At 41.5% G+C, this 27,748-nt stretch overlaps 1 protein-coding gene across 3 annotated transcripts in view; it reads left to right on the forward strand.

Annotated features, from left to right (window-relative positions):
- MFRP (membrane frizzled-related protein) overlaps positions 1-27,748 on the forward strand; it is a 134,267-nt gene that overhangs the window by 42,465 nt on the left and 64,054 nt on the right. For all 3 annotated transcript variants that reach the window (XM_077250505.1, XM_077250504.1, XM_077250506.1), the window contains 6 exons: positions 8,903-9,026; positions 19,049-19,162; positions 21,323-21,427; positions 25,040-25,247; positions 25,325-25,455; positions 25,525-25,650. In XM_077250505.1, coding sequence (XP_077106620.1) covers positions 8,903-9,026; positions 19,049-19,162; positions 21,323-21,427; positions 25,040-25,247; positions 25,325-25,455; positions 25,525-25,650 — 808 coding nt within the window. The remainder of the gene's footprint in view (positions 1-8,902; positions 9,027-19,048; positions 19,163-21,322; positions 21,428-25,039; positions 25,248-25,324; positions 25,456-25,524; positions 25,651-27,748) is intronic.

Raw genomic sequence — 27,748 nt, forward strand, 5'->3', positions numbered from 1 at the left:
AATTAAATGTCAGGATCGCATAATGTAAAAAAGCACAAATCTGACAAGAAAACAATAGTGAGTCAAAAAGTTGTGGGGGCAGAATGATACTTATCAGTGAGTCCAAAACAAAGGCAAAGAAAAGGGGTGAAAAGGGGTAAAAAAGGGAGAAAAAGGTATTCCCCCAATACATTGACTGTGAAAAATACATTTTAACAAAGTGCATGTAGTATAATTCAAAATCAATGTATACACAGTGTGCAAACCATAGTAGTACTCATGCACTAGTGTGCTTACTATGTACCAATAAATCAACTTAAAGTCTCCAATGCACAATATATGCTATATTTAGGTGAATATCAAAGCCTGGGACTGCACTGAATAAAGATAAATGTACACAGTGATCCAAGATTAAAGTGCCAAGTCCTTAATTAGATACATAAATGGGCAGATTTTAGCTGTATAGCATACTAACACATGTAATGGGAATAAGGAAAAGGCTGATAAGTAGCACGATACATGACCTGTGAGAGCAGACAGGGCCCCATATTTTGAATAATACTACATGCACTTTGTTGAAATGTATTTTAATGGGGCTACTATACACTATAAATTTAATTAGGGACCTTAATTTAGGATGGCGCATTAACTGTATATTGGGTCTTTTCAAGGTGATCTACTTATGGGTATATATAAATCTATTGGAAATTGACAATTTATTGACTTTATTAACTCTATATGAGTATAGTACCCACATTGACTAAAACTCTACCTCAGTTCTATTGACCCATTTTTCTGGCATTTGATACATGCATTGTGTTTGCAGTTTTTTGTGTCTGTATCCCCTTTTTTATTTGTACTGATTTTATGTGTTATGTAATTTTTTTGTTAAATAAAATGTATATATAGTTATTTCATAAATTTGGCGTTTACTACCATGTGAAATTGTAGGATGAAATGTTTATAAAAAACATACAAAAGATTTTACAAAGAGGACAAAATAATACAGTATATACAATACATAATATAAAAAGCAATAACGGAAGAAACTTACTACGCCGCAAATAGAGATGAGTCAACTTAGCTGAAAGAGAGTACTTCAATTGGGGATGTTCAGTAAATGGGATTCATGCATACACAATGTGTATCTCTCTAGAGGAACACTGAGTGTAATATGTCTTGACCTTTCATCAGTACCTGAGTTACACCCCCCTCCCCCCACCTCAGTGAAGACCTCATGTGGGTCGGGTTGGGGAATGTCCTCAGCCCTTCAGGATTTTAAGAAATCCTCAACTTATGCTATAAGTCTTGGGTATACCAACAGATCACAGACTGCACATGAGTCAACAGTGTGATGCAGCAGCAAAAAAGGCAAACACAGTTCTAGGATGTATTAAGAGAAGCATAAAGTCTAGATCATGTGAAGTAATTATCCCCCTCTACTCCTCCTTGGTCAGGTCTCACCTGGAATATTGTGTCCAGTTCTGGGCACCACATTTTAAAAAAGACATTGAAAAACTGGAGCAAGTTCAGAGAAGAGCTACCAGGATGGTGAGCGGACTGCAAAGTATGGCTTATGATGAATGGTTAAAGGATGTTGGAATGTTTAGCTTGCAAAAAAGAAAGCTAAGAGGCTGCCACGAGAAGTGTTGAGTTCTCCTTCAATGGAAGTCTGCAACAAGCTTTCCTACATCCATGATCTCTTTGTTACCACCAAACTTTCCTTCCTCGCCATCAACCGACACAGCTTCCCCTGCTGCACTCTCTTACGGTGGCTTCCACCTTTCTCACCCCCCCCCCGCTGCAGCAGCAAACATGGCGGAGTTTAACTGCTCCTTCACCCCAATCCCACTTCCACCCTCTGTTACCCTCTTTCCTTTGAGGTGCACTCTGTGCGCATCTACTCCCCCTCCAACCTCCAACTGGCTGTCATTTACCACCCCCCAGGGCCAGCCACCACCTTCTTTGACCACTTCACCACCTGGCTACTTCATTTCCTTTCCGCGGACATCCCCACTATCATCATGGGCGACTTCAACATCCCCATTGACACTTCCCTCTCAGCTGCCACTAAACTTCTATCTCTCACTTCCTCCTTCAGCCTCACTCAATGGTCTTCTGCAGCCACTCACAAAGATGGTCACACACTGGACCTCATCTTCACCCGCCTCTGCTCCCTATCTAACCTCTCTAACTCACCTCTTCCTCTCTCTGACCACAACCTTCTTACATTTTCTTCTCTCTCCACTCCATGTCTACAATCCCCACCCCACAAACTTTCACACCCTCGCAGAAATCTTAAAAATCTTGACCTATATTCATTCTCTGAATCCCTCCTCCCTCTCACAGACAAAAGCTCTTTACACAATGCGGATGACGCTGCCGCTCTATATAACACCACAATAGCTGTAGCTCTGGAATCTGCTGCCCCACTTACACATACCAAAGCTCGCAAAATCAACAGACAGCCCTGGCACACCAGCCTGACCAAAGAACTGAGGCGAGCTTCCAGGGCTGCTGAGCGCAGATGGAAAAGATCCCACTCCAACGAGCACTTCATCGCATTCAAACAGTCCCTCACTACTTTCAAGACCACACTCGCCACAGCTAAACAAACCTACTTCTCATCTCTCATATCCTCCGTCTCACAACCCTAAACAGTTATTCAACACTTTCAATTCTCTCCTCCGTCCCCCAGCACCTCCTCCCTCTCCACTTATCTCAGCTGAAGACTTTGCCTCATTTTTCAAGCAGAAGATTGATAACATCAGAGACAGTTTTGGTCATCAACCCCCAGAGCCCTTCCTCCCGACTTCCCAGCCCTCCACCTCCAAAACCAACTTCTCCACCATTACAGAAGATCAACTCTCCACTCTACTCTCAAGATCGCATCTCACCACCTGTGCACTTGACCCGCTCCCATCCCACTTCATCCCAAACCTCACCAAAGTCTTCATCCCAACCCTAACCCATCTCTTCAACCTATCACTAACTACTGGTGTTTTCCCCTCAAGCTTTAAACATGCCTCAATCACACCTATCCTCAAAATGCCTTCTCTTGACCCATCCTCTGTATCTAGCTATCGCCCTATATCACTTCTCCCTTATGCCTCCAAACTACTGGAACAACACGTCTACCTTGAACTGTCCTCCCATCTCTCTTCTTGCTCCCTCTTTGGCCGCTTACAATCTGGCTTCCGGTCACACCACTCCACTGAAACTGCCCTAACTAAGGTCACCAATGACCTCTTAACTGCCAAGAGCAATCGACACTACTCTGTCCTCCTCCTCCTCGACCTGTCGGCTGCCTTTGACACAGTGGACCATTCCCTATTATTACAGACTCTCTCATCCCTCGGCATCACAGACTTGGCCCTATCCTGGATCTCATCATACCTAACAGACCGGACATTCAGCGTCTCCCACTCACACACCACCTCCTCACCTCGCCCCTTATCTGTCGGAGTCCCACAAGGTTCAGTCCATGGGCCCCTGCTCTTCTCCATTTACACCTTTGGCCTGGGACAGCTCATAGAATCTCATGGCTTCCAGTAACACCTCTATGCTGATGACACACAGATCTACATCTCTGGACCAGATATCACCTCCCTACTAACCAGAATCCCTCAATGTCTGTCCACTATTTCATCCTTCTTCTCTGCTAGATTTCTGAAACTTAACATGGACAAAACAGAATTCATCATCTTTCCCCCATCTCACGCGACCCCCCCCAACGAACCTATCCATTACAGTGCATGGCTGCCCACTCTCCCCAGTCCCACAAGCTCGCTGCCTCGGGGTAATCCTTGACGCTGATCTCTTCTTCAAACCCCATATCCAAGCCCTTTCCACTTCCTGCCGACTTCAACTCAAAAATATTTCATGAATCCGTACATTCCTCAACCAAGAATCTGCAAAAACCCTAGTCCATGCCCTCATCATCTCTTGCCTTGACTACTGCAACCTCCTGCTCTGTGGCCTCCCCTCTAACACTCTCGCACCCCTCCAATCTATTCTAAACTCTGCTGCCCGACTAATCCACCTGTCCCCCCGCTATTCCCCGGCCTCTCCCCACTGTCAATCCCTTCACTGGCTCCCCATTGCCCAGAGACTCCAGTACAAAACCCTAACCATGACATACAAAGCCATCCACAACCTGTCTCCTCCATACATCTGTGACCTCGTCTCCCAGTACTTACCTACACGCAACCTCCGATCCTCACAAGATCTCCTTCTCTACTCCCCTCTTATCTCCTCTTCCCACAATCGTATACAAGATTTCTCTCGCGTATCACCCCTACTCTGGAACCCACTACCACAACACATCAGACTTTCGCCTACCATCGAAACCTTCAAAAAGAGCCTGAAGACCCACCTCTTCCGACAAGCCTACAACCTGCACTAACCACCGATCAACCAAACCGCTGCATGACCAGCTCTAGCCTCACCTACTGTATTCTCACCCATCCCTTGTAGATTGTGAGCCTTCGCGGGCAGGGTCCTCTCTCCTCCTGTACCAGTTATGACTTGTATTGTTTAAGAATATTGTACTTGTTTTTATTATGCATACCCCTCCTCACATGTAAAGCGCCATGGAATAAATGGCGCTATAACAATAAATAATAATAATAATAATAAAATAGAGGCTGGACAGACATCTGTCTGAGATGGTTTAGTGAATCCTGCATTGAGCAGGGGATTAGACACGATGACCCTTGAGGTCCTTTGCAACTCTAACATTCTATGATTCTAACTTCACTCCTGATGATCACAAAATTTCTAGATCGCTGCCATATTTTCCAATGGGATTTTACCTTTCCCCAGAGATCAAACATGACATGGCTGTTGTCAGCTAATTGGCCACCACAGATTTGTGGCTTATAGGCAGGGGTTACAGTTATGAGAAAGTATGCATAGTCTTTACCAATTAACCTTGAAGTCAAAATGTATGTCCTATCTCTATTGGATTCATACAAGCCCCAATATTCTTACTTTATCATCGGTGCCAGGCATCTGGCAAAAATGTTTGCATGAAAGGAATGTGCACCTGTGAGTAAAAATAGCTATCTTTAAAGCATGTGAGGTATTCATGTTAATCCTCTCACTTCACAAAGGGGTATCCTGCATGTTAATTAGGCGGGTTCACTTCACACTATAGGTAATTCCCTACCTTTTTACGTTTATTGTACTAATCTGAGTGTAGGAGATTTAAACTGTCAGCTGTTTCCTTCCTCCCTTGAAATGGAGGGAGGGGGCAAGTGCCCCCTTCACTAGGAGCTTAGATATTTTAATTTTTTCTATGATAGTAAATAAAAAGGCAAAATTAATAATGTTGAAGTTTTCAACCTGGTCACTGGGTTTGATTGCTGGCATTCATAGGAGACCGTGATTTTTCCTAAATAAAACAATGCTGTGTTATTGCTTCAATAGTAAGAGCAGTCATACAATGGCAGGTTCACATCCCCTGAGGAGTCAACAAAATATGACTAAAACATTGTAGCTGCCCCAAAATGGGATAGGAAAAACTTCAACTCAAGGTCCTAAAAAGTCCCAAACTTAAAGGATTTTGGAATCAGTACATCGTGCCACCCCTGTGTGGCACCAATCTCTCGCTGGCCGCAGATTGGAGGTAGCCTGCAGTCTCCTGGTATAAGTGGCAGAGCTGGAAACCAATGGCTCTGATGCCAATCCCAATAGCTTCCAAATTGGCTGATTATAATAGTTACAACTTCTGTTCTATCTGTCAAAACATTCTTCTTCTTGTACTGTACATACAATCTGGATGTTTTTTTTTTTGTTTCATCAAAGGCATTCATGTAATGAAAATATTCTTGGCCCAAAGCTTATAAAACCGAGCAATAAATCACAGAGCTTAATGAAAGCTATCAAATAGGAAACAGAACCGAAATTAGATTTTTGGAGCTGTAACAGTAGTAAAATGCTTTGATACTACGCTAAGCACAACTACAGGCACTAGTACTTAGCAGTGTCTACTTTTTGCCCTTGACACTGGAGAGACATGTTCTATATGCATAATGTCCATTAATAAAAAAAGGTAGATATCTCTTAGGCCTCCTTCACACATACGTTTATTAAGTCCATGTGCAGTCCGTTTTTTAAGGACTGCAAATACGAAAACACGCACACCCATTTTATTCAATGGTGGTGCCATATGTCAGGTTCTCACATGAACCATGTGTCCGTGTGAAAAACCCGCAGACATATCTTTTTTTTCCCGGTACCATGGATGAAATGCGTGCCACACACGTGCACACTGATGACATATGGATGACATTAAATGCTCAAGCGGCTAAGAAAAGCATTACATTTAGTGCTGTTCCCAGGCGTTGGGTGCTGAATACAACTCTCATCATCCTTGCCTGGCACCCTGTGATCAGTGAGACGAGGGGACGCTGATGAGAGTTGTAGTCAGCACCCACCATCTGTTAAATAGTTACCTAGTTACTTAGGTTGAAAAAAGACCTAGGTCCATCAAGTTCAACCTTTCTCCACAAATTGTAAATTTTGCCAATAAATTAACTAAAACTCACAAAGGTGTATTGTTGAAATCATCCAGACCTTTTTTTAAGAGCTGTGTTGGCCATTACTACCTCTTGTGATCGGGCATTCCACAGTCTGACTGCTCTAGCTGTAAAGAACCCTTTCCATTTAGCTGCTTGAATCACCTTTCCTCTACTCGTAATGAATGCCCCATGGTCCTTAGTATGGTTTTGGAAGGAATAAGTCATGTGCCGTCCTCTGTACTGACCACACATATGTTTATACATGTAAATGAGATTTCCTACGAGGCGTCTTTTTTCTATGCTAAACAAACCCAACTTTTCCAACCTCTCATCATATGAGATGCCTTCCATCCCTTGTAATAATCTTGTCTGTGATTAGCGAGCATGAAATAAATAAATACATTTTAAAAAACAGCATGGGGTCCCCCTTATTTTTAATAACTAGCTGAGGGAAACAAGGAGCTGGGGGCTGGTATTATTTTTCTGGAAAGGGGCCAATATCCAAAAAGGTTCCCATCCTATTAATATCAGCTCACAGCTGTCTGTGAAGCCTTTAATGGTTATTAAAAAGGGGGACTCCAACAAAAAATCATGTGTGGTCACCTCTATTTTTAATAACCGGCAAAAGGATAAGCAGACAACTGCATGCTGATTTTAATAGACTAGGAAGGGGCTATGGATATTGCCCCCCTTCCAGACTTACAGTATAACACCAACCCTTAACCGCTCCAGAAATGGAGCATCCATTAGATGTGCCAATTCTGTTGGTTAACCTCGGCTCTTGCCACTTGCCCGCCCTGGTGCATTGGCAAGTGGGGTAATGGTTTTGAGGTGGATGTCAGCTGTGAAATGTTATGACATCAAGCCCAGGGTTAAGTAATGGAGAGGTGTCTATAAGACACCCCCATTACTAACTCCCTAGTTAAAAGTAATAAACACATGCACATGTGTGACCTGCGAAAACCTTACTGACGTCACCTCTCACATCATGAGAACTTTCTCATGCTGCGAGCGGTGACATAAATAAGATTACCGCAGTTCAAAGTTTGGGTCACACAGAGGTTACCGTGAGAATCACTGCCTGTGACCTGCGGTAACTTTAATTATGTCACCGCTCATCACTGGAGCCGCATTCTCACACTACTATCAGTGTGCTCATGCAGGCGTGCTGAGCCATCGCAATACTGATGTCACCGCTCAGCACAGCCTTTGGATGTAGCAGAATGGGGGATCATTGCTGGACCTCCTTATTATGGATTTATGTTAGACTGGTAAAAATAACTTTTAATTTTATGGTATTAAATGGGTAAAAATTTTAATTGGCGGGGAGTGATTTTTACAATTAAAGGACTTTTCTATATGTGTGTTTATTACTTTTGACTATGAGGTTAGTAATGAGGTGTCTGACTGACATCTTTCCATTGCTAGCACCTAACTGTTCACTAGAGCCTCCGATGGTGAGGTTAGACTTGGCTCCTGATGAACTCCAGGTGCCACTCCAGGACAGACCAAAAGACGTGCAGCAGCTGGATCCAGAGGACATACTGGATGGAGCAGCATGCAGAGTTTGTATTAGTATGCAGCAGACAGAGTTCGCATCAGTGTGCAGCAGACAGAGTTCGCACCAGAGTGCAGCAGACAGAGTTCGCACCAGATTGCAGCAGACAGAGTTCGCACCAGAGTGCAGCAGGCGGAGTTTGTATCAGAGTGCAGCAGGCAGGATCTGCATCAGAGTGCAGCAGGCAGGATCTGCATCAGAGTGCAGCAGGCAGGATTTGCACCAGAGTGCAGCAGGCAGGATTTGCACCAGAGTGCAACAGGGACTGGTCTGGAACCTTACACAACATAGACTGCAAGACAGGAAGGTTGCTCAGGCACCTCCCCAGTGGGGAGGAAGCAATATATACATAATGCCTCTCAGCCATTGGCTGGGGAAGAAATAGCAAGTGCCCCTTAAGAGTGCGAGAGTGCACACATCCCGTAAGGACATGGCTGGAAGCTCGGCTTGGGGCAAGCAGAATATTAGGAAGGGGGGAACTGACCACAGCGCGGGTGAGTGAAGTGACACGCCGGAGAACCTGCCTGTTAGAGCAGGGATCCGGCGTGGCACTAACACATTGGATCTATTTTATAAAATGCCAGCAATTAAGTAATATCTCCTTTTTAAAGTCTTACATATTTGTCACATATTCTATATCTTTACAGAGCTGATTATCTATATTTGAAGAATATAATATAACGGCACTTTGATGTTGTAGAACCAAAAAGGAGGTAGTTACTAGACAGGTAATCTGCCCAAAGATCTAAAGTAATATCTGTAGCAGATTAAATACTCCACCCTCTGCCCCTCAACATCATCATTTCAATCTCTCACTCATGAGTTTTTCTATCTGTGACAGGCGAAGTACTGCAACCTTGTGTTTGACCCTGTGTCAGAGCTGTTGTCAACAGGATCTTCTTCAGAAAGAGATTTTGTCCAAAATTCCTGCCAGGTCAGCACCGGTAAGAAAAAAAATCTCAAAGGTAAATTTTGTTCTGCTTTTTTTTACTCACTAAGAAAATTTAAAAAACTTTTTTTGTGCAAATTACCAGAAGAATCAGAAAAGCAAATTTTTTTCTTCATTTTATTGAAAAGAACCAAATTGGGTAACTGGGCAATGGTACAGGGAATGAGATTCTGGAAAAATTACTCAAAAATTATGAATTGATATTCCCATTTTAAAAAGTGATGGCATATTACATTATGATTGGTCGGCCTGTGATTTCTGAGACCCTGAACATCCTGAAAATGAAACTGATGGGGCTGCTACTAATATAATACTTGCCCAGCCACCAGGTCTTCAGTGAATAGCAAGTGGATTGGACGGGCTGTAGTTACTGGATCTGACATCCGGGCCCGCAACGGTAACCTGCTGATGCCATATCCTACCTGTATGCATCATTTTCTAAGATGGAATATCCCTTTAAACAAACATTTTTAGGACTTAATGTTATTCTTCAATATTTTACCTTTAGTTTATGCCTATTTTTAGAGCAACACAGATATCACAACTGCATGATTGAAAAATCACTTAAAATGGTAATTCAGCTATGTGTATGTTTTCTGATAGCACATTTCAAAGGGAACCTATATATGCAGCATGAATCGTAGCATGGCTCTGGGAACCACAGAGGTTCTGGACTAGTCCTCTCTGGTTATGGCCCCACTATTTAAAGTATATTTTCTCTGAAACACGGGAACATTTCAGAGGATACTATACCTGCCTGCAGTCATGCAGCCAGACAGAAATTCATGCTGCCCAAACCACGGGCAGAATTCTTTCTACACTGTGGCAACAAGTGGCTGAAAGTAAACTAACCACATGGCCAATACATATCAAATTGCCAGACAAAAAGATGCATCACATAAGTATTTAATTCTAAATGTTCCAAGTTATTTCATGTACTAATTGGTTTTCATCAATCTAAAATAATTTAATAACTCCAGTTTCTTGTTAAAGAATGTGGCACATGATTGATCAGGTGACATAACAACAATAATAATTATAATAAGATTTAAGAGACATAAATTCTTCGGTAGCTGAAAGGGGCTGTTTGGTTTAAAACTTAAGAGGTTATTCCAAAATTCATAATGGGGTCTTATAACAATGTACACATATATTTATTTGTGCCAATATAACTCATTTTTAAAGAAGCTCTCCCATCAAAGTTTTTATCCTCTTAATAAATTGTAATCATCATATTATATAGCACTGTGTACTTGTAAGAGGGTGGATAATGAGTCCTTTTCCCCCTAGAAGATGTCCGGGCGAGATGCCAATAGTTATTGTTGTGTGAAATATATTTTCATGTGGTAAGAAGTGTAAATTTCTCTATGGGCTGCAGTACTAACTAACAGCCACAAGATGTCATTGTCATCCTTTTTACTCTTGTGAGGAATGGGGTGAAAGGTTAAGTTTGCCCAGCAACAATGAAACAGTGACAGTTATGTCAGGTCAACTTTAGGGCCGGCCCATACTGGGGATTGTGGGTTAGGGACAGGAAGAGGTATTCTAGAGAGTTTACGTGGAGAAGGGAAATGAGGGTGCAGAGTTCTGGAGAAAAGCAGAACTGGTGTGGAGCTGAGAGGTACAAGGCAGCAAGAACCATGAAGGAACTTTGGAAGCAACTGAGATCCAGTTCAGAGGGTGAAATCCATTAGTGAGTCCAGGAAGAAGTGAGTCCAGTGTTGGCCAGACGTGGGGTGGCCTTGTGAAGGAAAGGTGTTGCGCAGCTGAGGACACAGAAGAGGGAAGCAGCTCTAGGAGTGTCCATTAAGGGATCACAATCTGCTGTTTGGGTGCAAGGTTCACAGAGTAACATATCGGCCCATGTGTTCCTGTACCCGGAACATGGAGGTTTTTATTTGCTCTGCTTGTTTACCGTCCACATGTACGTGCTGTCGTGCAAAACTGATAAGAGCATACCTCTGTATGAGACAGAAGAAGTTGTGAAGTGTACTGCCTGCTGCCCCAAGTGCTTAAGTGTGTGCCAAGTAAAGAGTGCCTCGTTTTTAAGAATGTTCCTGGTGTCCTTGTCTTGAAGTCTAATTGACATGGTGAGGTGTGGAATCAGACTGACTTGAAGGTGAAGGTACCAATAGCAACACTGCCAGCATACACACACCAAGAACACTCATCTTTCCTGTAAGAACGTGCCTGACATATGACGCTCACCTACAGCTACCACCCTGGGCACTGTTTCATACTTACAATTGCCCATTTTGTCTTACTACCCAGTTAATTATTTTCTTCGCTCTTTGTAGAAACAGGAAGTCTCTTTTCCCTATATTTATCATTCCCCACTTTAAGTCCTGATCCAGTTGCTCATTCCTGCCCCATTGCCAGGGACTTTTGCAGTGATGACTCATGCAGGGAAAAGAGAATTCCTGTTTCTATACAGAGCTTACAGGAAATAAATATATCTTGGTACCGTGTTAGCCAGTAGATAGAAAAATATTTACAATTGAGAGTCCTCAGTGGTTGATACCTTTTAATGGCTAACTGAAAAGATGGTAACAAATTGCAAGATTTCGAGACTACATACGTCTCTTCATCAGGCAAAGACTAAAACAAATTCTGAAGAATCACATATTTATGCACAACATAGTATAGAAAAAAAAAAAGGGAGAGGGGAAAAAAACCATGGATAAGCCAGGTGACATGAAGCAGAATTACCATGGGTGATAAACAGTTACGTCCATAAATATTGGGCCAATTCTTAGATAAGGATTGTTTTATTGTCCTGTGATTAGGGTCTGGTTCTGTTGTGATGACCCCACATGGTCTGATGGGCAAGTTCATTAGTTGATGTAAAACCCCACATGGTCTGATGGGCAAGTTCATTAGTTGATGTAAAAAGACATAAATCCATGTGACACATTCATTCCTGCATTTAGAGTTTCAAAGGTCATCATCAGTTTATATTCCCAGACTCTCCTGTCTTTCTGCGATTTGAAGTTACCCTTTAATACAAGTAATTTCATGTCCATAATGTTATGATTTGGGAGACAGAATTGTATTGCCACAGGTATATCCATTCTTTTTTCTCTTATTATATGGCGATGAGAGTTCATCCTTGTTCTCAGTTTCTGCCCTGTCTCCCCTACATACAGACCCCCAGTTGGCTATTTAGTACAAATGATTAGGTACACCACATTAGAAGTGACGCAGCTGAATGTACCTGGTATCTTGTAGTCCTGATGTGAATTGGGGATCTTTATCTTGTCCGTGGTCATTATAAATGGACAGGTTTTACATTTTTTCTGGTTGCAAGGAAAGGTACCTGCAGCTGTTGGAGAGGACAGGGAGCTCTTGACAATGATGCTTCTTAGATTTGGGGGCTGCCTAAAACACAGTAGTGGGGGGTCTGGAAAAATTGCTTGTAGTCGGGCATCTTTTTGCAGTAAAGGTTGTAATTTCCGTGCAGCTCCCCTTAGCGCCTCCAGATTTGGATTGTAGGTAACTACTAGAGGTACCCGGTTATTTTCTTCTTTAGTTTTGTAATGTAGCAGGTGATTCCTTGATATTCTGGTGGCTCTTTTGATCTGATTTTCAATTGTTCTTGGATGGTAGCCCTGATTCAAAAAGGTCTTTCTGAGGCGACCAAGGTGTTCATCTCTATCCATTGGGTTGGAACATATACGATTGTATCTGATGGCTTGGCTGTAGACAATGGAGTTTTTTATGTGTTTTGGATGGAAACTGTCCCATTTAAGGTATGTTGGGCGGTCGATTGGCTTCTGATACAGTGATGTCTCTATTTTATTGTTCTGCAGCTTAATGATGGTGTCCAGAAAGTTAATTTCAGTGCAGGAGTAGTTGAGTGTCAAGTTGATGGTGGGATGAAATTGATTAAACTGTTCATGGAACGTCTTTAGCTGTGGCTCAGACTCCGTCCAGATGATTAAAATGTCATCAATGTAGCGGTAGTAGGCCAGAGGCCTGATGGGACATGAGGACAAAAAGTCGCTTTCAAGCTTGACCATGAAAAGATTTGCATACTGTGGGGCCATTTTACTTCCCATTGCTGTGCCAGTCTCCTGTAGATAGATCTTCTTGTCAAACTCAAAGTAATTGTGGGTGAGGATGAATTTTATAAGTTTCACCACAGAATTTGCATCAGTCCCTGTGTTTTCCAGGAAGAATTTGCAGGCATTTAATCCATCCTGGTGTGGGATATTGGAGTATAAAGATTCCACATCCATGGTGGCCAGGATGGTTCCTTCTGGTAGAGGACCTATTGCTGATAGTTTATTCAATAGGTCAGTTGTGTCCTGAATGAAGCTGGGTGTGTCCTTTGCCAAGGATTTAAGAACACCCTCTACCCATCCAGATACCTGCTCAGTAAGGGTGCCCACACATGAAATAATTGGTCTTCCTGGGTTTCCAGATTTGTGGATTTTGGGAAGCATGTAGAATGTCCCTGTTCTTGGACTTTCTGGTATCAGGTCATTTGCTCTTATGGATACGTCGGGGAGACAAGATACTAACCTGTTTAGTTCCTTGTAATAGTCCTGTGTAGGATCCGACTCCAACTTTTTGTAGTAGCGTGTGTGTCTTTAAGTTGTTTATCACCCATGGTAATTCTGCTTCATGTCACCTGGCTTATCCATGGTTTTTTTTCCCCTCTCCCTTTTTTTTTTTTTTCTATACTATGTTGTGCATAAATATGTGATTCTTCAGAACTTGTTTTAGCCTTTGCCTGATGAAGAGACGTATGTAGTCTCGAAAGCTTGCAATTTGTTACCATCTTTTCAGTTAGCCATTAAAAGGTATCAACCACTGAGGACTCTCAATTCTAAATATTTTCCTATACAGAGCTTAGAAGAATTCGGCAAGTCCATTATTAACCACATAATGTCGTACACCTAATCGAAAAAAGAATAATTAACTGTATATAAGGGCAAAATGAGCACACAGTGCCATTTGATAGGATGACTACAATATGTTTAGAAGATAAACATTTTTATGGGAGTGCTTCTTTAAATATGCCCACTGACATAGAGTGTACTCTTTGGTGGAGTGCCCTATCTGAGTCTGTATAGTACCCTGCCTGACTGATTTTTTGCTATCATCATCCGAATAGCAGTGTTTGTTGCTTGCTGCAGACAGATCTGTGGTGTGCCACTGCAAATGTTGCTCTGTTGATGAATATAGCAGAAGACAATCCTTTGCCATATGCATCTACAGAGCAGCTTTTGAAGTTTCACAACCCTAATCTTTAATTGGTAGGAAAAACAGCCCAGCTTTGCTCTGCCTAACAAGCTTCACTGTGGAAGACTGCATAAGCTCCGGGCCCTGATAGAATATAGCCAATAATTATACTGTATAAAAACACACAAGCAGCTATACTGTTGTAGATGGCAGAAGACAAACCTGGCCAGGCAGCGTACAGTACAGGAGCAGGGTGCAAAGAAGCATAAGGTGAGCTCTCTGCTTTAATTAGTTTGATGATAACTCAGAGCTTGGGCTAGCTAGGAGCATAGAGGAGAGGAATCTGCAACACTGAGTAGAAGAAAGAGATGCGGGGAAATGGAGTTTTAGCAGATACAAATAGTATCACCTATTTTCAGCTGTGTGAAGCTCGATGCACTGAAGAGCAGACAGAGATAAAAAAAATCCACAAAGGTACAATAAAGAAGCTTCATGTTGATTTTTGTTTTACATTAACAAAAAGTACTGTCATTTACTGTGCTGCGACAAATACTGTGATTGTCAGAGTAAAGGAAACCTGTCAGTCAATTCATGTCACCCAAACCACTGACAGCATGAACCAGAGCCTGGCACCATGATTGCCACCACCGCTCTAGTTGATTGATAGGTCTCTCCTGATGTCCACACATGTGAGACACCTGTCAGTCACCTGGATCGGTGCAGGGACGAGTCAGGGGAGAAGTCTCATCTTTGCCTATAGTCCCGATCTGCAAACGTGCAGCCAGGCTCAGACTCATGCTGCTCCTGGTTTGGGCAGTATGCATCAAGTGACAGATTGCCTTAAAATGAAATATGCATAAATAATATAGATCTCTGTGGTGGGCCATGCTACTAATGTGAAGTAATGGCTGTGCATATGATAAAAAAGAGTGTTCCTACTGTAGCACTCTCATCTGTTCACAAGAGTGTGGTTCAGAAGAAAATTTCTCTCTTTCTTGAGGACTTAAAGGGTATATCCAGGATTATTCTACTATGGGCCTAAAAACTAAGTCAGGTAGTTGCTGCCTACTTGATGAAAAAAGGAGACCACTTGAAAAAAAGAATATACATATAAAATCTAAATAAATAATTCAAAAAACAATAATGTTCAAAATATAAATTATTTTATTAGGAACACCAATCCAATCTGACACAAAACCACGATTAAAAAACATATACAACAAATCTAAAAACCAACGGGAGCAGAGCACCACCCATAATCTGAATATCTCATAACAATAGTGTACGGTTTTATACAAGTTCATCTGCCATAAATAGGGAAACCTATATTATATATACTAGATTTTATTTTTATAAATATTAATAAATAAAGTGCTTATAAATATATACCTAAATCCAAATAGTATAATATAACGTGTATAATAAATAAGGAGTATATAACTCAAAATATATTCATCAAGTGCACATAATTAGATCACATATAATAATCCCTAGTAGGAAAGTGACTAGCGCATAGTAAAGACTCCATATACTAACCAGGTTCATTTCCCACGTGGTGTTACTGCTACCCCACACTCCAACGCACGTTTCACACGTTGCTTCTTCAGGGAGTGATAGGAAATGAGGGCTATAGCCGTATATATATAGGTCCACATAATTAAGTCTGGCCAATGACATATTACTCACTCACATGTGTATAATGCGGCACTTGATCCACCGCCGCAAATCACAGCATCCGGTCACCGGCCCTGCGGCAACGTCACAAGAGGGCGCAGTCGCACCATCCGGGATGTCACAGGCAAGGCACGTGACTAGATACATGTGCAGGGAGGCAGATGAAGCGCACAACACCGGAGCAGCCATCGGAAGTGTTGGCAAGGAGAAGGGCAAAAGAAAAACTAACAAAATGCCCGACCTAGTACAGATATAGAAGGTAGATAACCCGTTTTAGCATCAGAGCGACCATATGTGCTAAAAACAAAAAGGTGATACAAAGAATATAAATAAGAAAGTGCACATAAAATATGCCCAAACAATAACAACTCATATATATAAATAATGAGTACCCAAATAATTACAAATAATTTACACCAACCATATGAATACATACAATATAAATGTGAAAAATTAATATTAACAAAATAAATATCCCCCAAATAATTATACAGTGTGACAAATAAATATAATAAAACCATAATCCACTAATCATGTGAAAACAAATAAAATAAATCAAGAAAAAATCTTGAGGTGAATAACGATGTTTCCAATATAGATTTTTTCACTCCAATGAAATCCTTCTTCATATCCATACAGTTATTATTAAAGGTCACTCCTATTACATACATAGTGAACCTAAAATACTAAAACAGAAGACAAGTTAAAAACATCCATACGACAAATAAATCCCTCAAAAAAGAGATTAAAAGAAAAGAAAAAATATAAAACAAAATAAAAACTAATAAATGTATATACTGTATATACACAATAATATAACAAAACATAATTATTAATCATTAAAGTATATAACTATATAACAAATCTACATAATTTCTTGGCATAGAGGCTAATGACCAGCAAGAGAGCACAATCCAAATTATAAGTAACTGGAGAATGCCCATTGGTCATTAAGACCAAGTGGTTTCATTGTTCTAAGTGTCGTTATCCAACGACATTCCTTCCGTGCCAGCTTATTCATCAATTTCTTTTCTTTTAATCTCTTTTTTGAGGGATTTATTTGTCGTATGGATGTTTTTAACTTGTCTTCTGTTTTAGTATTTTAGGTTCACTATGTATGTAATAGGAGTGACCTTTAATAATAACTGTATGGATATGAAGAAGGATTTCATTGGAGTGAAAAAATTTATATTGGAAACATCGTTATTCACCTCAAGATTTTTTCTTGATTTATTTTATTTGTTTTCACATGATTAGTGGATTATGTTTTTATTATATTTATTTGTCACACTGTATAATTATTTGGGGGATATTTATTTTGCTAATATTAATTTTTCACATTTATATTGTATGTATTCATATGGTTGGTGTAAATTATTTGTAATTATTTGGGTACTCATTATTTATATATATGAGTTGTTATTGTTTGGGCATATTTTATGTGCACTTTCTTATTTATATTCTTTGTATCACCTTTTTGTTTTTAGCACATATGGTCGCTCTGATGCTAAAACGGGTTATCTACCTTCTATATCTGTACTAGGTCGGGCATTTTGTTAGTTTTTCTTTTGCCCTTCTCCTTGCCAACACTTCCGATGGCTGCTCCGGTGTTGTGCGCTTGATCTGCCTCCCTGCACGTGTATCTAGTCACGTGCCTTGCCTGTGACATCACGGATGGTGCGACTGCGCCCTCTTGTGACGTTGCCGCAGGGCCGGTGATCGGATGCCGTGATTTGCGGCGGTGGATCAAGCGCCGCATTATACACATGTGAGTGAGTAATATGTCATTGGCCAGACTTAATTATGTGGACCTATATATATACGGCTATAGCCCTCATTTCCTATCACTCCCTGAAGAAGCAACGTGTGAAACGCGCGTTGGAGTGTGGGGTAGCAGTAACACCACGTGGGAAATGAATCCTGGTTAGTATATGGAGTCTTTACTATGCGCTAGTCACTTTCCTACTAGGGATTATTATATGTGATCTAATTATGTGCACTTGATGAATATATTTTGAGTTATATACTCCTTATTTATTATACACGTTATATTATACTATTTGGATTTAGGTATATATTTATAAGCACTTTATTTATTTATTAATATTTATAAAAATAAAATCTAGTATATATAATATAGGTTTCCCTATTTATGGCAGATGAACTTGTATAAAACCGTACACTATTGTTATGAGATATTCAGATTATGGGTGGTGCTCTGCTCCCGTTGGTTTTTAGATTTGTTGTATATGTTTTTTAATCGTGGTTTTGTGTCAGATTGGATTGGTGTTCCTAGTAAAATAATTTATATTTTGAACATTGTTTTTTGAATTATTTATTTAGATTTTATATGTATATTCTTTTTTTCAAGTGGTCTCCTTTTTTCATTAATTCAGCCGTCTGCTTGATCTTTATTATGAGTTTGTGATAAGTTCTTTTTGTGCTCCTATTTCTTTTGGTTTAAAGTTGCTGCCTACTTGCCTGTTGGGCATGGTGCAGATGTCTGTCGGCACAGAGAGGTCACTGACGGCTCCTGCCAGCTATTCAGCAGCTTCTATTGACGTGATGTCGACAGAGTAACGGCTTCTCTTCCGCTCTGCTCTGTGGATGGGGCGTGACTGCCCACTTTATGCTGCAGCTGGCTCCCCGCAGTAAGGCAGCGGAGAATCGGCTGTCAATCAGCATGACGTCAGCAGTCACGCCCTCTCGATACAGAAAACTGGGTGAAGAGTTGCACTGCTGACATTGAGCTGCTGAATCGCCAGCAGGAGTCGGTGCTGGGTACTCTGAGTCAGTGCCAGGTAGAACAAGGAGGTAGTTGACTGTTACTTATTAGGCCCATAGTAAAAAAAAATAGTTATATTGCTTTACTTTACCTGCTGTGGCACTGCAAGAAATAGTGGACATTACTGCCAAGTTCCCTCTCAAATTAGGATATTTCTGAACATGATATTTATGGTTTTTAAATAACTTTTCCAACACTTTGCTAAAACTGTCTTAAAATTTCCAAGCTAATTATTCTGACTGTAGAGCAGCATAAAGTCTACTAAATTACTAAAGATATACTGTATTATTTCCTGAGCAAGGATTAACCTGAGTGCCAGCTACGCACGGCATGGTAGGAGTAGATGAACCCATGTTTCTGTAGTAAATGGATGATAGTATTTCTTTCTTCAGTTTCTCTACAGAGCAGAAGACTTCGGACAAATCGCATCCCCATATTGATTATTACCACCATTATTCTGGTCTTTGTGGTGATTTTCAGCCTGACAATGGGGATACTGATGAAGAGTGAGTTATTTGTTTCTCATCTTCGTACTAATGGACATTTCCATTTTTTCTATGTATTTATGCATGTTCCTGATTTCTCCACTTGCTCCGGATGCTCAATGTATGCCGAGGAGGGTGGGGGAAACCTCTCTATTCTTCAGGGTGAAGAACCAGAAGTGTGGAAGAGGTAGGATACATACACCTCAGTAGTAGCAGTGACTCTCAACAGCTCGGATCTAGCTGTGGTTTAGTGCTGGATGGAGTCCTTAGGTTGTCTGGGGTGTAGACTGTCCAAGTCAAAAGGGTCTGCTTCCCACTGCATCGAGGCATGCAGCGGATACGTAAGCTTGTCAGACATAACCCCAGTTCCCCTAAGCTCTGCTCTGTCTACAGCAGTGTTCCCCAACTCCAGCCCTCAAGAGCCACCAACAGGTCATGTTTTCAGGATTTCCTTAGTATTTCACAGGTGATGGAATTATTTCCTGTGAAGGTGATGCAATTATCACCTGGGCAATACTAAGGAAATCCTGAAAACATGACCTGCTGGTGGCTCTTGTGGACTGGAGTTGGGGAACACTGCTCTACAGCATAATATGGTGGCTCATGTACTACTACACATAAGCCATGGACCTGCAGAGAGGTGGCCTCAGATGCCACAGCACAGGCATGGCTACCACCGCAAGATCGGAGCAGTGGCCTAATCTGATGGAAATCTAAGATAAACCATAAGGATCCATGAAATTATACAGAGAACTCTGAAACATCCGAAGGTATTTGCAAAATTCCAATTTTCAATAAGGAAATAATTAGGACATTGGCGGTCATTATCGAGATTAGAATCCTCCTTTAACGTTCTCTGTATTCATAAATTACCCTCTCTTAGGGATTCTTAAACAAGTGGACAATGCAGAAGCTAACAAGTCAGTGTGAACAGAGCCTAATCCTGGACAAATAACAACTGATACAAAAGTCACCTGAACCCATCGATTTCATGCGTATGGGAGCAACTGCGGGAGTCCAGTATGACTGACCCTGTGCTTCCGGTGGAGATAAACCTGTGATGTGCAGGTATTGGGGCCATCACACAGTAGATACATGCAGAGAATATGTCACCTGCGAGCCTTTAGTAGCCATTTATCTATGGCATGTAACAAGTTCATTATGAATAAGGGAAATGCTGCGTACGCTATGAGGAACCCTTCTATCTGCACGACCTTGTGCCGCTGTGTGCCGGGTCTGGGACCCTTAGAAACACACGTTCTTAGAGATTAGATTTGTTACTGCATGACATTCACTAATCCCTGAACGTTCATTTAGTGGCTCAGAAAAGAACAGCAAATCTTGTTTTCGGCTTTTGGAACCAAATCATTATTGTTAGTAAACAATCTGCAAATCCAGATGGGAATATCATCTTCCCAGGCCAAATAATCGTGTGCGGGAACAGAACTGAACTCATCTCATCTGTCATTATTTTTACCAATCTGCATATTGTTCTTGATAATTGCTTGCTGTGAAACGCATAGTCTCTGGCTACTTATGTCATTAACGGTATGTCTGTAGAGACGATTTAATTAGTTCAGAACTACCAAGCAGACATTAAAAAAGCTTTATTTTGACAAATTTAGGAGCCTTAAAGCAAATCAGTCACCAGGTTTGCTGCCTAATCCGAGAGCAGCATAATAAAGAGGCAGACACCCTGATCCCAGTGATGTGTCACTTACTGCTTGCGTTTATCAGCAGGTGATTATCACTACTTTCTGTCATATGTATGAGCTCTGTATAACCCCGCCCCCACCACTGATTGGCCACTTTCTGCCTATGTACAGTGCCAATCAGTGGTGGGGGTGGGCTTACGCAGAGCTCAGCATATAGAGAACTAGTAGAAAACTGCAGCAAGCAGCCCAGTAAGTTACACATTGTCGGAATCTAATTTTGCCCAGGGTTATAATTGCTCTTTTGTTTCCTGTCTATGCAATGTAAGTGATGTTTTAGAATAAGAGCTAGCAAAAGAGTACAAAAGTATTGCTATACTAACCAATCAGATTCCTCCTATCATTTTTACCGTTTTTCTGTGAAATGTAAGGGTCAACACAATTGGTAATTCCCTTTGCAGTAGCGTTATTACCTCTCCCCCTCTCTATGTTTTGTATAATGAATCTTTTCCGTTTTTCTTGAACGCAGGATATAACGTGGATGATGTAAAAGCGATTCTTTTATCGTCCAATCAGAGTGCAGCTCCTGCCCCGGAAACCAATGTGATGAATGATTTTACGGAGGCTCCTCCAGGTTAGGCTCAGGCTTTGTCATTTGAACTTTCCTCTGATCTTTCAGTATTTTATTGATTCACGCTGTAAAAAGAGTTCTTCAATTACCAGGGGGGTTGTCTCACAAATATATGTTATGATTTTCTGTTAGACCACAAAAAAAACAAAACATTTTAGTTGAAATAATATTTTTTTTCCCCAATATGTCTAGATATTAATGTTACATAGCAGTTATGGCGGCTCCTGGTGTTCATTTGGTTCCCTGTAGGAATGTCCACCTAATGTAGGCAGTGGTATCACATGCTCAGTAACTCCGTCCACCACCCAGATGGCTGAGTGCCAGGCCGCTACTGGGGGTACTCATTAACAGTAGATGGCTGTCGGCTGACTGTGGTCTCTCCGTACTCCCAGATACAAAACACAAATAAGGGCTGACAAACGGTCCTATATTGGTTGGAGGAACAGTCGTTTCTCTGCAGGTAAAAAACCCCGCATCTCAGAATTTCTCTGCCATGTTGGATTTTTTTTCAGCACATTACAGTCATGGCTGATGGACCAGGTTGTGCAGATCCCAACAGCAGATACATGCTGCCCAATCCAAGGGGCACTAGTTGTATGATCTCCAGATATGATTGACTCGGAAACACTGCAGCATTACAGAGAAAAGCATACTTTAATAGCCGCTGGGGACTGAGCAGTGCTGGAGATTAGTCCAACAGGTGACGCCCCGGTGACTTCTCCCTGCCTGCTGCCCTGAATTGACTGGTCTCTGCTTACATGTGGCTATTATAGTATGTTTACTTTGAAATGCCAAACTTTTTCTGGGTCAAACATACATGGCTGAGATCATAAGCCAGTGCCCCATGGATTGGAAAGCATATATCAGCTGTCAGATTCACTTTAAGGCCGGGGTCACACTTGCGAGTGCAATGCAAGTAACTCGCGCAAGTCTCTTGCATCAATACCCGGTTCTGCCACCGGCACGCGGGACTGGTGCCTGCGGCTGCATGTACTTTTATACAGCTGAACATTCCAGTCCTGAGTGCCGGTGGCAGTGCCGGGTATTGATGCGGGAGACTTGCGTGAGTTACTCGCATTGCACTCGCAAGTGTGACCCCGGCCTAAGGGTGGATTCCCACTTCAGTGTGTTGTGGTCCGACTGGCTGAATTTTACAGCCTCATATATGCCCATGAAGTTGTGGAGTTTGGGTTGAGAGATCCATGGCTGTTTCATAAACCATGGTTCGAGACAAACAGATGTGTAAATTTGGTCTCAGGCAGATGGGAGAAGAGCACAGCCAAGATATAGGCAGTCATCATCCCAAAAATGTACAATGTAGCAGACAAGGTGGATCAGCAAATGAAATAAATGGTGAAGGTGGAGAAATGAAATTTTCCATCTTCTCTGCACTAGAGATGAGAGAACCTTTTAAGGTTCCCAATGTTCGCCAAACATAACCAAACATAACCAAACAGCATTGACTTCAATGGGAGAGAAAACCAAGTGCATAGACCAAACCTTCAGGGGTGACCAAAAGGTTGCCAAAACAGCTCAAAATAGGGTCAGACACCATGAAAAGAAGAATAAATTGACCCATCAACTGCGCTATAAATAAATAATTTACAAAAAAATTGACGTGGGGTTCCCCTGTATTTTTGATAACCAACCAGGCAAAACTGACAGCTGCAGGCAACGTTAGCAGCTTTAGCAAGGGTGGTTATCAAAAACGCAGGTGTCCCCATGCCGTTTTTTAAATTATTTAAATAAATAATTTAAAAAAACAGCATGCAGTCTCTCCCATTTTTGACAACCAGCCAAGCTAAAACTCAAAGTTGGGTGCTGGTATTCTCAGGCTAGTAAGTGGCCATGAATATTGGCCTCCCTCCAGCCTAAAAAGTAGCAGCCCGCTGCGACCCCAGAAAAAACGCATCTATTAGATATCTCAATTCTGGTGCTTTGCCTAGCTCTTCCCACTGGCAAGTGGGGTTCATATTGTTGGTTTGATGTCACCTTTGTATTGCCCGATGACATAAAACCCCCATTTCAGTAATGGAGAGGTGTCTACAAGACACTTATTCATTAACACACACACACAGAATAAAGTCATTTATGTGAAATAAAACACACACACAGAATAAAGTCATTTATGTGAAATAAACACAAAGTCCCTTATTGGCTCTAAATTAAACCATACGTCATCACCCATTGCAATGAAGCCAATGTGCCCTGCAAATGAATTAAAATGAAAAAAAAACATATTCCTCACCTCTCCGAAGTGAAGAAATAATCCATAATGTCCCACAATGATCCTGATAACTGGTAGAGCAGTCACCAATGTGACAGCTCTACCCAGCAGCTCTCGACACACTGACAGAAGCGTGTAATCACTCCTGCAGGGTGTAGCGCTGAGCTGCAGTGATAAAGTTCACTGGAATTCATCAGCTGATGAGCCTCAGTGATCTCACTTACGGCACCTCTGCTGTGTGAGAAATTTCTCACGCAACGGTGCCGAAAATGAGGTCACTGGGGCTCATTAGCTGATGAACTCCGGTGACCTCACTTATGGCAGTTAGGTGCTACACACTACAGGAGTGGTTACACGCTCCTGTCAGTGTGTCGACAGCTGCCCGGGAGAGTAGTCATATCAGCTGATGTGACTACTCTACAAGTAATCTGAATCGTCATGGGACAGTATGGAATACAGCGGATAAGTGAGGGATATGGTGGTCTACTATTTTTTCTCTTTTCCAGATGACATGGGCATTGGTGATTAAGTGAGTATATGGTTTGTTTGTTTTTTAATTTCTTACAGAAGACAAGGGTTTCAGGTATTAGGTGTAAGGTGAGTATATACTGTGTTTTTTATATTTTTTTCAATATTTATTGTTTTATTTTAACTTTTTTTTTCTTTACTTTGAGCACAGGCACTGGCTGATGACTATGCCCATCAGCCGCCGCCTGCTCCCACTGTTTTTAGTGACAGCAGGCATAGGCTTATGGGAGTAATAGTCTCTCATCAGCTGACACCTGCTGACCTGCAGTAAGCTTTTTAGCATGGGTCACAGTCACAACAGCGGGGTCACGCTGACATCTGACAGCGTGACCCTGCAGCGCTCTGACTGACAGTAACTATCTTATCGGTGGTAAAGTTACTGCTGATGATAATTACTGTGTGCACACATCCTTAGTGGAAACTCTATCGTTTACCGAACTTTGTCTGAATTTTGCCGATATTGAGGAAAATGCTCGATAATCCGAACCGAATCCAAATGTGCACCGTTTGTACCGAATTTGAGATCGGCGAACTTTTCTTAACGAGATCGCTCATCTCTACTCCGCACCTGTGCTGCAATTCTCTCATGAGAGAGAATCGGACTACAGTAGATGATACTCGGATCAAACTCTGATAGAGTGTGAGGTGAGTGTCAGTAGAATTATTGGCTTGATTCTCTCACATGAGAGAATATACGGGAGAGTGAGCGAGCCCTAAAAGTGATCTGTGATGGACAGGACTAGGCAGTGCCTGTGCTATGCAGTGCCGCTATCCCTCTACAACTGTCTGGTTCCAGCACTAATAGTTGTTTCATTTTTCATTCATGCTTTGTAATACTTTTCTCTTCTATCCCTCCTTAGCATGTGGTGGATTTTTGAGGGAGTCTGAAGGATCACTGCGTTCTCCAAATTACCCTTTTCACTACCCCCCAAACTGTCACTGCTCTTGGATGCTGCAAGCAGGGGAGGGGCGTCTGGTCCAGCTGAAGGTCACCTTCTTAGATGTGGGACGTTATGGATTTTGCGTCTTTGATTGGTTGGAACTTAGAGATGAAAATATATCACGCAGGTAAATTATCACTGTGATATCGAGAGATAACAGGTGTATACAGATGTTACCAAGGATGACTCCTCCCAATATTGCAGATTCTGTGGATCCGTGGCTCCCACCACTTTCATTTCCACCTCCAACTGGTTGCAGGTTCAGTTTGTGTCTGATGATCGCAACGGAGGTACTGGCTTCCTCGCTACCTATCGAATGGTTAATGCCACTCAGGGTAGGTAAGTCTGCGGAATACGTGAAGCGTTACTGGTTGTTCATCTTCATTGATCTTCTCTCTGTGCAGGGAGCTGTTCCTGGGATGAATTCTTGTGTGATGGAAGACGCTGCCTTCTGCTTCCTTCCCTGTGCGATGGCGTTTCAGATTGTGCCGACCAGAAAGATGAGCAGAACTGCAGTGAGAGGCGCTGGGGTATGTCTGTGGGGAGCAGAGTAAATAATATGAAAGCTATACATGTGTAATGTAATGGTAAGAATGAGCAATACTTAGGACTCAATTCATTATTGCACTCACGCCTTTTTTTTCTAGATTTTTTGTTGTTTTATGCCTGTTTTTCATTTGCACCTTATTATTTTCATTTGTGCTTATTGTGGCCAGGAGTAGTGTAGCAGAGGGTGGTCTCGTCAAACTCAATCTGACAGGTGGGCCCGCCCCTATCAGAGTGTATCAAAGTGTGTAACCCCTCCTCCCCTCCCTGTCAGCCAGCTGTCCCTCCGTCTGGCTGCCAGCTTTTGATATAGTTTGATATTTTTAATTTGATAATGTATTTTATCCTGGTATATTATGTATGTCTCTATCAAAATGTTAAATGTCACTATCAAAATGCGACTACTTGGTCATTATATGTTGTATTAAGTTTACTCTTATTTGATAACCCGATGACAGGAAAATGAGCCTGTGTTTCTGCACTATTTTTTGATACTGGTATTCTCATTTATATGTGTTTTATAACACACTGTGCCAGTTATATAATTATATCCTATTAGATGGGCCAGTTATATAATTATATCCTAGGATTCTCATTTTTACACTATAACACCAGTCTCATTATATGGGCACATTATGTATGTGGCCATATTACAACACCCGCAAGTATGAAGCGCTGTGTTTTATACGTTTATAAAAAAGCAAAGACACGATATTGTAAAAATTTAAAAGATTTTATTGTTGTAAAATAAATGCATCTCAAAGACATTTCAATAATATAAAAATTCTTACAGAGTATAAAAGCAAAAACATTAAATAGTACAATGATCATACATCAACACACTTCACAAGTACAATGAACATACATCATTACACTTCTTGCAGAAATAAATAATATAGTGTTACAAGCCAAGTACAGCATTTATCCAGTACATTCTTTACATCGTGAGCCACATGGTTTGTAGCATCGGTAGAGACCTTTTTTTAGGCAGTAGAGTTCCGCGTGTGGTGCCTAATGACGGGGAATGTAAAGATTGAATTGTACGTGGCATCGGGGTTAACTTCTGTGGAGTAGATACAGCGTGTGTCTCGCTGCTGGAAATTTTTAATTCATCTAAAAGCTTCCTAGTAGTGGGATTACCCACAACTGTAGACGGTATATTTAGCTCGGCCATAGCCTGCATAAATGAATCCCAACCCGGAGGTAAATTTCGGCCGGTCAGAGCATGACTCTGCGTTGTACTATGTACCAAATCACCCCTGGTGTTACGGATCCTTTGAAAATAAATTCGGCTTTATTATTCCAGGCTGTAACATTTTTATTCTGCAATAACCTGTTTAGTAAAAATTCAGCATTCTTTTTATATCTTTGGTTTATATGACTGACAGTTTCAGCGACCTCTTGATTTTTATCAGAGTCGGTATTTGGCAATTGTTGCTGACCAGGATCAGGAGTGCTAACGAGATTTAAAGCCATTACTTCTTTTGAGCTGTGCCGTGTATGTACCAAATAGCGTTGTAGCACGGAGCTATACATTTTAATTTTCACATCATCGGGAATGTCACGACGTTGTAAAATGGCACTAATTTCACCATCAAGGTGCCGAATAACACTGTCGCGTATGTTATCTGTAGTACTGGGCCTTAGTTTGTCTAGCTCCTGTTTGGGCACTAGATACCTTTTCTCTGTATGCTCCATTATCTTCCTGCAAGCAGGCTTGTTATTATTGGAATTGCAAAAGCTAAAAGAGGGCCGATAAACCCGCCGGCCTGCTTTAGTAGCGGCTTCTTTTTCTTTATGGGCTGAGATCTGTCGCTCAGGGTTCTTATAGCTTAACGCCACTTCTTTAATATACCTTTTTGACGCTCTTTCAGAGGAATCCTGCCTTTTAAGATGTTTAAAGCAATCTCGCCTATGGCTGTAATTAAATCATTGCTTGCATTGCGCAAAATAGACTTTCTGACAGCGGGGGTTGCTTTCACCAGAGTTTTTAAGAGAGCCCAGTTACGCCGGAGTCTCTCAGACATCTTTACATCACAACGCACACAGCGTAGAATGTCTGATACCGGGTAAAATTCACTT

The sequence above is a fragment of the Ranitomeya variabilis genome, chromosome 4, assembly GCF_051348905.1.
Source record: "Ranitomeya variabilis isolate aRanVar5 chromosome 4, aRanVar5.hap1, whole genome shotgun sequence".
NCBI classification, from domain to species: domain Eukaryota; kingdom Metazoa; phylum Chordata; class Amphibia; order Anura; family Dendrobatidae; genus Ranitomeya; species Ranitomeya variabilis.